Source organism: Cyprinodon tularosa, unplaced genomic scaffold (genome assembly GCF_016077235.1).
Source record: "Cyprinodon tularosa strain WSP-4 unplaced genomic scaffold, ASM1607723v1 ctg40, whole genome shotgun sequence".
Lineage (NCBI taxonomy): Eukaryota > Metazoa > Chordata > Actinopteri > Cyprinodontiformes > Cyprinodontidae > Cyprinodon > Cyprinodon tularosa.
This window is the reverse complement of record NW_024039119.1, coordinates 2,138,821-2,151,095: the sequence shown is the minus strand read 5'-3', so window position 1 is coordinate 2,151,095 and position 12,275 is coordinate 2,138,821. Positions and strand designations below refer to the sequence as shown.

The 12,275-nt window shown below is 40.1% G+C and overlaps 1 protein-coding gene across 3 annotated transcripts in view; it reads left to right on the top strand.

Annotated features, from left to right (window-relative positions):
- Nucleotides 1-12,275, top strand: part of foxp4 (forkhead box P4) — a 135,374-nt gene that overhangs the window by 43,281 nt on the left and 79,818 nt on the right. For all 3 annotated transcript variants that reach the window (XM_038298143.1, XM_038298145.1, XM_038298144.1), the window contains exon 2: nt 7,181-7,360. In XM_038298143.1, coding sequence (XP_038154071.1) covers nt 7,190-7,360 — 171 coding nt within the window. In that variant the 5' untranslated portion in view covers nt 7,181-7,189. The remainder of the gene's footprint in view (nt 1-7,180; nt 7,361-12,275) is intronic.

Genomic DNA, 12,275 nt, shown 5'->3' with positions numbered 1-12,275 from the left:
AATAAATTTCTTCTAATTGTCTTTTCTCTGCATGTGAGTTTTTCAGATTGAACTACTGTTGAGAAGAAACATGTATCTAAAGAGATGGGATTTGCTTTAATGTAGCCAATCACAGGCAGTTTACTCGCTTTGGTTGGTTCCACCTTAAAAGTGACAAAATTTGACATGGGGGCACAGAAACAGGTCCATACCGGAGTAGGAGATAATCTACAGGAGCATAAAATGCTAGAGGACATATATGGAGCATGAACTTATGCTGCTGAAATATTGGGGGCCTCATGGTGTGCAACCTAAATTCATAAAACGTTCAGTATGCATGTGTTAAATAGTTTTTGTGTTTTAAACAAAGCTGCTCCTATGAGTATGTATTGCTTACGTCCACTTTTGGTAGAATTTTGACTCCATATAAATGGCCTCTACTTTAACAAAAGCAGAGATAGACTGATACGTTGACTGGTCAATATTTTCTGCAAATATTGGGGCTTTTTTCTTGTATGGACATTGATCATTATGTGCACGCCTTCGACGATTCATTAGTGCATTCAGCAGCAATGCTTCGAGATGACGTGAGCCATGCATTAACGCTCTTTCTGTTTCCTTATCTTTGCTAATCTTTTGTTTGATTTGTCAGTAAATGTTTCACTTGCTTTACTTTTTTTTTTTTAAACCATTGTGTGTTTTTTATCATATATAAGAAAAATGGGAAAAACATTTTGGTTAGACCGACCAAAAACAATCTGTATAGTTTATTTTCATGCCCCCATGTTAAACTGCAGGATTCTGTGCTCAGAAAGCTGTCTGGCAGTGTGCAGCAGAGAGATGCTGGTCAGCAGTGCTCCTTGTATAGCTGGAGAAAACCACTCTAAGTGTGATTCAAAACTTTACAAATTCACAAGTCAACGTTCGGCTCCTCAACATTCGGCTTTCTGATTACTAAACAAGTTACGCTTCCTGCTTCTCTGATACTCTGTCTCTATTAGAGTGTTTCCCTCTTGTTCACAAATATTGATTGAACTATCAAAGATCATAGGAAGAACCTATGTGGATTCTATTTCAGGGTGAAGGCTTTAATGTTTTCCAGGGTTGAAGCAGCTACCATAACCAGAGGGGAGAAAGTCAGCAAACAGAGTGCAGGAGCGATAATTCAATAGTCAGATTAAAGTAGATGGATGATAGGGTGTAGATACTGGTACAGACCTTTTTTTCCCCCCTGTACCCTTCCACCCTCCTCCCTCTTATGCGTGCCCTCCCTCCCAGTCTTTTTCCCTCTCAGTTCTTTGCCTAATAAGCAGCGTTCCTGTGAGCTGATGCAAGGCGGAGGAAACAGAACAGGCGTCCGGGGACTGCTGGAAATATTCCCACATGAGGCATAACATGATAAAGACTTTTTATCTCACTAAGCTGCTGTAAACACAGATGCACACATAAATACTCTCTGTATACAACCCACTCCCCCTCTTACGCACACACTTACACACACACAAAATGAAAAAAAAGAAAAACTCAATCTGGTCTGGCTTTAGGAACCTGACAAGCAGTGACCACGAGGAATCTGACAGGGCCAAACCCCTCGGACAAAGCCCTGGAGTCCGCTACGGCCTCCGGCTCAGCAACTCCAAACACCCAGGCAGTGGGAAAGAAGCAGGCAGCGATGGCTTCTGATTATTAATAGTGCTTAAAAAATTTTCAGGAACTTCTGAACAAGCGGCGTGTCTTAACAGGACTCATCCTAATTCCTCTCCCCGCTCATCAATCACAACAGATGCACATATAAACACATGCACAGCGGCGCTTGCTGTGAGCTAATCCATTACAGTACAAAGGTAGATGTCAGCCTCCTGGACACACACACACACACACACACACACATATGCCAGAGTCATCAGAAACATGTTGAGTCCCATTTTCCTTCTTCTCCTCACTATCCCAATTAAAAGGCAAAGGAGGCTTTTTATTTCCCCTCTCTTCCAAACACATTCTTTATCTCTCTGATCTGTGCCCCTCCCTCACTCCGTCCCCTCGGGGTAGTGGGAATGTCTCTTCACACACACTCTCAGGTCAGGGGTTCACCTCCACAGAAAGAGCGAGAGAGAGATGGGTTTTAGCATTGGGGGGGGGGGATAGAAAGTGCGAGAAAAAGACATGCAGAAAGAGTGACGGCGGGTTGAGGCAGGCCTCTGCATGGGTAGCTCCTCTTCACTGCCAGAAACACTTAAAGCTGTCTCTCTGTGTGTGTCTATGTGAGTATCATAACCCTAATCAAAGACTTCAGAGTAGATTTATGCCCCTGCCTTTTTCCCGACCTCCATTACACCAGCTTATATACACCCATTACAGGATATGATAAAGCACACACCCTTTAGACGAGCGTAGCTCCACATTGACTTGGTACTGAACAGGGTGTAGGCTGTGCACACACCCCGCTCTCCCATTAGGTCCTTGTCCACCTGTGAGCTCCGTCTCTTTATCTGCCTCCGCCTTGGCCGCTAATAAGGTCAATGAGGAAGAGTAAGAAGCAGATGGTTGTACAGTACATTACGGCACCGCTCAGTTTAGCGTGGGCTAGATAGCAGGCTGGTGATTCATGCTCGGTGAAATGTGTGATGATGTGAGGAGTTTCTACTGCAGTGCAAAGTCAGTGGACTGTGTGGCAAGATGTGCTGATCACTCAGCACTATGCCTCGTTTCATAATATTACCTCGGGGAGTAATTTGACCCATGAGAGGTCTGGACGAAAGAGGAAGTGGATGGGACGCAGGAAGACAGGAGGAGTGAGGTCCAGCATTAAGTGACTAACCTTACGTGTCGCAATAATGCTTTACTTCTGAGTCCTGAGTTCTCTGAAGAGTAGATTCCAAGAGGAAAATGGCTGAATAAAAAAAAAAAACAACAAAAAAAAACAGTAGAATCAACTGATACCAGGCGTTTCGGACTCAAATCAGACTCCAGTCATTGATTTTATTACTTTAGACATAACTTTCAAAATGCTCTGAATCTCATGACTTGACTTAGACTTTTACAACAATCACTGGCGACTTGGATATGACTTGAACCTGTTGATATTTAACCCATGATCTAAAGTTGAAGGAACCTGTTATTTAAAAAGCGTGCACCAGTAATTCATTTTAGTCATCAAACACGCACCGTCTCTGTCTATCTGCACCTCATTTATCCGAGCTGCAGTGCAACAAATCAAATTAACCGGATAATAAAAAAAAAAAAATGAATCCAAATATGCCCTTGAGGAGTGAATTTTTTACAGGTACATAAACTTGAAAGTACTCGACACAAAACAAAATGCTACACGCAAAGCTGAAAGACTGATCATTTCCACTTCGATTGACATTTGAAGTTGCATGAAGGATGTACTTTTCTTTTCTAATGCTAAGGCCCACTTTAGTTAACTTTTTTTTATTAGGAAATGATTATTTGCACTCGTTTTATTACATGTTGAGATAAAATAAGACATTTCAATTATTTACTATTGGAATATTATGGAACTTTTCCAAAAAAAGTTTGAAATTTTAAGTTTCAGAGTTGGGACTACACAAAGAGTTTCCTGTCTTTGTTTGAGACTTGATTCCGGACTTGAGGACAGAGATTTAAAACCCACTTGAGGCCTTGCAAAGCAATGACTTGGTCCAACCTCTGGTTAGAACCGACTCACCAGTATTACCTCCCTGATTATATTCTGGAGGGATTACTAAACCTGTAACCAAAGACAACAAGCAGCTGCTGTTTGGCGTTCCAAGCTATCATCTTCCAGCATCCATCTTGTCTGAGTATGCCGGTAAAGATTCTTAGTCTTCCAGGTCATAGTCATTCAAAAACAGAAAATTAAAAACAATCCACTGGACTTTGTTTGCAAGTTTGAAGACCTTTTGCTTCCCATCCAGAAGGCTTTTTTAATTGTAAATGACTTGAACTCAACGCTATTTCTGACATTTTAAATGAGAAAAATGTTGAGCAGAATCTTGTGAAGACATTAAGACACTCATATAGGTGCTTCAAACATTACTTGTATTTAAATGAATGGATTTGAACAGTGTGAATGAGAAATACCTTAGAGTTGGAGGCTATATGTTGAAACCAGCTGCATTCTCTAAATACTCGCTTGGTTTGAGAACTTAGTTTATCACTTTGTTTGACTCTACCTGATCCATAATAGGTGGTTTCCAGTTACATATCTAATGCTCTTATGTAAAATGGGCTTTAGAGTTTGGACAGCTTTTTGCTCTCTATAAGGGCCAAGGCATCTCAAGTTGTTTAAGTCAGCTAGCTAAAATGCATCTATGGAGTTAATTATGTTCCATTGTTGGTGCAAGCAGAGGACATGATTTTGTGAATTGGAATTTGAAAACAACAAAACAAAATAAAGCAATTCGGGGAAAAAATTGTGCTTCATTCTAAATAAAATTTTGCGAGTAACATTTTTTTGTTTGTTTTTTCCAATTTCATTGCTTTTAAAAAAAATTTTCAGTTGTATTTATTTTTCCAGATTTTCAGTTTTCTATGTTTGTTATGTTTTTCAGATTGAGTTTGTCGAATTGCATTCTTTTCAAATTGTATTTTAAAGATCCCATTTGCAAAAATCTATCTGAATAACGGAATAAAAAAAAATCTATGAAGAAATAAAAAAACAAATAATAAGAAAAAAATAAAATAGAAAATCATAATAATTATTAATAATAATTTGCAGGAAGCAGCAAAGGAAAGACTTTTAACAACCAGTGACTTGAAAACAATAAAAGGAATCAGACATATCCATTAGTAATTTTATGATTTCCCACAAGTTCAGTAATCTTTCAGCTGCTGCTGAAACATTTACTAGTAGAAGGCTGGAACTGATCTTTACCTTCAGTTAAGCAGACTTCACTCATTCTCTTATTGTTAAAGTTTTGGTGGTGATCCAAAACCTCCTCAGGCAGCTTTGCGCATTTTAAATAACTTAATATCAGCTTTAATTTTTTAGCATTTTCCTTTTATTTGCTCAGCCTAAATCGTTGGTTCCTAAAGGTGGGGAGCCAGGTGACAAAGATGTAAATTTGATGTTGAACTATGGTCAAAATGGTTGAAGGTGAATCAACCACCATCCACTTCTAGCTCATTAACTAAATCTTAAAGGATGTCATTGAATTAAAGTTGGTTGAAATGTAATGATTGAAATGCTAACGTCACGTGTTTAACACCAGTGCTAATTCAACTACCTGGTAATGGTATGTTCCGATATAGACCTATCAGCTAAAAAAAAAAAAAAAAACCTTGCTAATCACAATGGCTTTAGAAAATAAGATTTTTATTTTTTAGGTCAAATGTACATAAATCAATTTTAATTCAGTATTAATTCAACACAAATCTACATGTAGATGATTTAAAAGATGGTTTGAATGACCATAATAGCAGTTATGGTTGGAAACCTCACATTGACTCAACTTATTATTATCCGACTGCTCTTGGTATAATATAAATGTCAGGCTTCAACATGGAGCCAATATTTCGGTCTAACCATATTTCAACATTGAATGGCTCATATTTTTCTATCTGGGGATTTGACCCCCTACTTGGGATGTTGAATCAACATGTTTAAGGTGTTGAGATCCTGTTTATAAAAAGAAAAACTAACAGAATAACACATCAGAGGTGATAAAAACTATAATCAACTTAAAAAAAGATGAAATAAATGTAGCAAAATCACTAACTGTACCGCTTTACCAGAGATATTTAATCAACATATAGTTGTGAGGCTTCTGGGGTTTAATTCTTTAGATCCTTTTTTGTTGATTATGTTAAATAAAATCAACTCTCTTTTAAAGAAGTTGTGTTTTTATCATTCTTTAGAGCAAGAGTGTTTTTCCTTTCAGGGATGCAGAATTCAAATTGAGCTTTAAGAGTAAAAAAAAAACGTTACAATTAGTTTTTTAACCACCTCAATCATCAGCAGAGCAGACAGATCAGGTATGGGAAAAAACTTTAGATAAATAACGTATCATCTCAGCGGGAGGCAACCTCAGCAAGAAAAAAAGAAGTATTTTTGTGCTTTAAAAGAGCAGCCCAGTTAACAAGCACACCCAGCAGCCCATCTGCCTGCACACGCTCACTATCCCACAGTCAGTTAAACGTTCAGGTCCTTGTCCGTCTGCAAGCATCTGGCAGCATTCCATTAACAAAGCCACCAGCCATCTCTCCCACCCTCACCCGCTGTCAGTCTCACAGACAAAAAAAAAATGCAGACACATAAACATCCAACAGTTCACCTGTTCTTGCCTCAGAGGAAAAGAAAAAGTTAGATCCTCTCATGAAACCGCTTTTATTGTTTCCCCAGAAGGCATGGCTTGTACGCCTCTGAAAATCACTCACAGTAGCAACACAGGAGGCGGGGTTGAATGCCTCGATGGCGTTTTTGTGTACCCACTCCGGGTAGCTGGAATAAAAAGCAGCAGAACTTTCTCCCTTTAAAAGTGTGCACTTGTCTGCGCTAATTTCTAAAACTGGATGAGGCAGAAAGACAAGATTGAGGCCATCATTAGGAGTTCACAGCCTTCGCGTTCTTGTGTGAAGGTTTGTTTTGTTTTGCTGCAAGTGTGTGTGCGTGCGCTCCGCGTGCGTACGTCTACGCTCTCCCACGCTTCAGCTTCCTAACGATGGCAAATGCTCCCGTGTGTTTGCGAGGCGTTGTTTCTCCAAAAAAAAACAAAAAAAAACAACAACACATCCAGGAACGGCTCGTTTTGTCAGGTTTTTTGGCGCAGGGAACGTGCTCTAATTAGGGAGGCCCCTCTGAAGGCGCATCAAACAGATCCGTCTCAAAGACCAACCTGATCCCAGCTTGCACACAGTACACACATGCCATATCTGATTATTGGAGAAATGTGTGTGTTATTTAACTATATAGGGGAGTATTAAGGGCCTTGTCAGTTTAGATTTGATGCTCGTCTGATCCTTATCTACAAGCGCCACAACCTGCATTCATGAGTACGAAAAAAAAAAAGTTTCTGCTATAGGTGTTGCTTAAAGTGTGAAAAGTTCATCACCGAAGCTCTTAGTGAATATAAATATAAACACACTAAGTGCCATGCTGTTACCTTCTTAGCAGGCTTTCCTGATCAGATAACTATTTCATTCAATGCATTCTGGTCTTTTTAGTTTAATCTTTTGCTGCTCCTCTCTTTTTTCCATACAGGTGACAGTGATGATGGTGGAATCAGCCTCTGAGACCATTCGAACAACACCGTCCAACCAAAACGGAGTCAGTAGCCTTAGCAGCCAATCAGACGGAGGGGGAGGCAGAGAAGGCGGGTCCAATGGAGACACCAATGGAGAGATCAGTCCGGTTGACTTACTGCACCTGCAGCAGCAACAGGTAGGGGTGTGTGTGTGTGCGTGTGTGTGTGTGTGCACGCCTACGGACTGTTTATGCTTTGGGCCCCTTTGTGTGCTTCTGTTCACTTAGGATGAATGCAACCGACAACATGTTGAGTGAAAGAGTTGCTTTACGACATCTGCAACTTGTGCAACATACTTATGTTCACTAAATTGTGCTGAACAGTTTGTACACAACAGGACTGGGCGTGTTTGTCATTCTCACATTGTGCAAAACCTTCAAACTTCAAAACATTTTTCTCTTTTTCATGGCTGTCTTATCAAACAATTACGCAACCATTTTAAAGCATCTTTTTTTACTGGACTGCTTTTGGGTAAAAACTGTAAAGCAGAAATCTCTTTAACAGCTACTGTTGTAATATATTTTATTGTGGCTATTTATCTGTAGTTGGGTTTTAATTTTTCTATTAAATCTAAGCTCTAAAATAGGAACTGCTTGTTAAGAAATCATTCATTTTCTTATAGGTGTGTGAAGGCAGCTGAAAAAGGCATTATGGTCAGCTGAGATTTTTTAATTGTTTAGCAATCTTAGGTACACCCTTGTGTCTGTTCTGACCTTATTCAGTGGGGTAGCAAACAAGGAGCTTGTGCATGCCATTTTATGTTTGTAGATCCTGCTGTCCTGCGTTTAACCTTCTGTCTAAATGCTTTACTTTGTAAAATATGAAGTATTGGCCAGCATTGTCACAGAAAAGAGTAAAAAATCAGTTCATTTCCTTTGACTTTTTGAACCGATCAAAATGTAGTTCTCTACCTTCGAAAGAAGCAACAATTCATGCAAACATTTTTTTAAAATAAATATTTGAAGTTTTAACCAAAAAAAAGTGAAACCTCGACTGACGAGCAACAGATGTGGGAGGGGGGCAATTTAATAGCTTTAAAGGCTTTAAACTGCAGGGATGGTATAGTTCAACATTTATCTGTAAAGAAAATAAAACAAAAATCTAACTTATTTAAAAAAAAAAAACTGTGTTATTAAAAAATGAGCATATGCCTAGAGCACGCCAAGCTCTGATGTAATGTACAGATGTGACAGGCTCTGGTTATCATAAATCTTGCCTTTGTGAGCAGTGAAAAGCTTTGACAGGTTTGTTCGTTGATGTTTTAATTGTCCTCCACTCATAATGTCCCGTCTAACTCCACTGGGACCCGGTTCACCATATAAAATGGTGCACATGAGGTTCCTGTTGATATATTATTGCCTGAAAACAGAAAAGAATGAAAGAAACTCTCTTAAAATCATCACCTGACTGACAAAACTCCAAAGACAAATCAGATGCATAAGGAAGTTTGAACTGTTTTGTCATAGATTTGGGAGGCAGCTTTTTTAACCAAATTTCTTTTTTTCCAATGATTCATGAAGTGGTGTTTGCTTGTGTTTGACACGTCAGCTTGAAACATCAGCGGTTAATGCTGTTTTTTTTTCTCTTGTGTGAACGGCCAACTCTTACACAAATATTCAGACTCACTTTGGCCATTGTGTCAAAACCTTTCCTGGAAACATCTTGGAACACATTTTTTCACTTGTTTTTTTCTTCCTTCTTTAAAAATACAAATAACTTTCTGCTGACTGCTTTGCTGAAGGACCTGGGCCTTTACAAAAAGGTGTACAAACCACGCACGAAGCCCAAATGCTACATCTACAGAATTTAGAGCTGGACAAATAATTGGCATTTGAAATATAACTACAATAAAAATAATAATAAATAAATTATATTCTGAAATTGAAGATGCAATTGATTTTTGCTTGCTTTGTGTTTATATAGAGTAAAGGGCGGATTAGACTTCTGAAAGCACACACATCAAATGTTGCTTGGGTCTGGTCGCGATCTAGTTTTGCTGGTATGCTTCTACACCGTCTCTCTGGAATTTCTAGGGACGCACAGCAGTTTACAGCTAAAGCGCAATGGAGAGCTTATTCGAGAACTCGCTAGAACTTCAGCGGATTGTCACGAGAACTTTGTTTTGACAGAGACCTTGGCATCTATCTATAATTTGTCTGAGGCATTGTACAAGTGGTTGTACTCCCAAACCTCCTCGATTAACCTTTTGTCGTAGTTGTCAATCATAGTTGTTCCTTGGTTTTTAAAAATGGCGCGCTCCGGCACCGAATCACGAAGGACGACCACACAGACAGCCATACCAAGGACCAATCACAGCTGCTTTTTGTCTGCACACTTCCGTTTGAGGTCTGTGCGGGTTTGCAACTGTTTGACGCATTGCAGAACCTCTGCGTGTGGGCGGGGGGCGTGGTCGCGCACAGAGACAGATTTGACAGTTGCAGGAGCTATGCGTCAGAAACATAAATTGGCCTTAAGACACCATGGTTTGTATGTTTGTAATCACCTGAAAATCGTGTGTTAGTGTTTTGCTTCAGCTAAAACCAGCCAAAGTGTGAAAGTACCTGTCCTGTATTTAGTGGAAAAGGAACGCACTTTGTCCCGTATTACTGTGGGAGTGAAAAAATAGTCTGTAAAAGCTAATGGAAAATGAAGAACAAGGGCACGTTAGATACAAAACTTACGGTAAACTCATGCCCCGTCCACACGAAGCCGAACCCTGGCCTAAACGCACAAATTTTTCACCAAACCAGCCTCTCATCCATACAAAGCCGGCGTTTCGGGGGTCTGTAAACGATCTTTTTTTTAATTCAGCCTTCAGAGTGGGAAGATTTTGAAACGACCGTTTTCGCGTCTCCATCTTTAAGCTCTAAGTGCATTTTTTTTTTTACATGCATGCGTCATAGCGTCGCCTCTAAACACGCATGCGCGACACAGTATCACAACAACAATGGCGCCGTACTGTGTTGAATGGTTGCTGCTCATGCTACTCACCCTGCTGTCGGGCTTACAACAGAATCTTCTTCTTCTGGAATATCTCCAGGAAGAACAGAGCAATATCGACGACAGTTCAGCACCTGAATTTGACTAAACCACGAAAATGGACCCGCAGGGCAACCATGTATAAATATTAGTGCGCATGCCCAACATTTCGTCGCCTATTTTTGCTTTGGCACGACAGCACCACTTACAGGCCTGGCATACATTTTGCAGCGTTTTCATGCATTCGTGTGGACGATCACATTTATTTTACGTCTCCGTCTTTACGACAAACGTTCTGGAAAATATTAGCGTTTCGTGTTCGTTTTGACTTCGTGTGGACCGGGCCTTATTCCCTGTCCTGCGTTGTGACCAATGAGCTGACAACATATATGTAACGTTCCAGGCCCCGTCCACACGAAGCCAAACCCTGGCCTAAACGCACAAATTTTTCACCAAACCAGCCTCTCATCCATACGAAGCCGGCGTTTCGGGGGTCTGTAAACGATCTTTTTTTTATTAAGCCTTCAGAGTGGGAAGATTTTGAAACACCGTTTTCGCGTTTCCATCTTTAAGCTCTAACCACATTTTGTTCTTACACGCATGTGTCATAGCGTCGCCTCTAAACACGCATGCGCGACACAGTATCACAACAACAATGGCGCCGTACTGTGTTGAATGGTTGCTGCTCATGCTACTCACCCTGCTGTCGGGCTTACAACAGAATCTTCTTCTTCTGGAATATCTCCAGGAAGAACAGAGCAATATCGACGACATAGTTCATCACCTGAATTTGACTGAACCACTAAAATGGACCCGCAGGGCAACAATGTATAAATATTAGTGCGCATGCCCAACATTTCGTCGCCTATTTTTGCTTTGGCACCACAGCGCCACTTACAGGCCTGGCATACATTTTGCAGCGTTTTCATGCATTCGTGTGGATGATCACATTTATTTTACGTCTCCGTCTTTACGACAAACGTTCTGGAAAATATCAGCGTTTCGTGTTCGTTTTGACTTCGTGTGGATGGGGCCCCAGAACGATCCAGGTTGGTTGTTTTTGTCAAAAACTATTTGACCATGTGTCATTTTGTAGCAGACATGAAGAAATCATTGCTTTTCAAATGATGTTTCTTGGACATTTAAAAAGAAAGTTATTAATATTTACATTTAGAAAAATGAATTGCTGTTCCTCTTCCAGGCATGTACTAAGCTCAACATCAGAATCACAACCAGACACTTAATTTTCGTTGCTTTCTCTGTGATTTTAATCTCTTCTCCGTAGTTTTTTTTATTAGCACTTTATGGCGCATACATTTTTCCCTGTAATTGTGGTTGGTAGACTTACTAATAGAAAAAAGAAACAGAGGCCATGTGTAACGTAGTTTTGATACTCTAAAAATAATTGCAGAAATGAGCACAATTTCGGCACATAGTATTAGTTTAGTTGATATTTTCTTAGAAATCACCAGTGGCCACATTTTTAGTGTCCTTCTGGTCTCAAAGAATCAGTGTGAGTTCTGGGCTGGTTTAAAACCCGCCTGCAATGTCTTGGGTAAAAAGGGGGAGTAAGGTTTCCTCCCAGCTAAAATGACTCCCACTAATTATTACGCTGGAGCCTTAGATGAGTGAAGAACACTTGAAGCCCTTCACTCCCGTCCCTCTTCTCCCTCCTCTTTCTCCCCATGACTGCATCCTCACCCTGCTTTCTCAGCATGCTCCGGGACACACACTTATGCACAAACACACAAGTATTAACACCAAACCTTCAGCTGATACAAAGCAGGTCTTTATTCTCATGGATGTGTCTACGTTCTCTATGTTTTTGCACCTGTGTGTGCGCGCACCTGGTATTTCCTCTTTTGAGCACGTTACCAACCACAAGCCTCGCTCCTTTTGGCTCGCCATCTTTTTTTTTAAATAGTTCTTCCCCTCTCTAATGTTACTTTTTTTTTTTTTTTGGACCACGAAAGACAAGCAAAACCTTTCCTCCAGATTCCAACACTCTCCATTTTGTCAGTTTGTGTTGAATCCTCATTTCTGTATGTAACATATTATTTTATATATATCAAA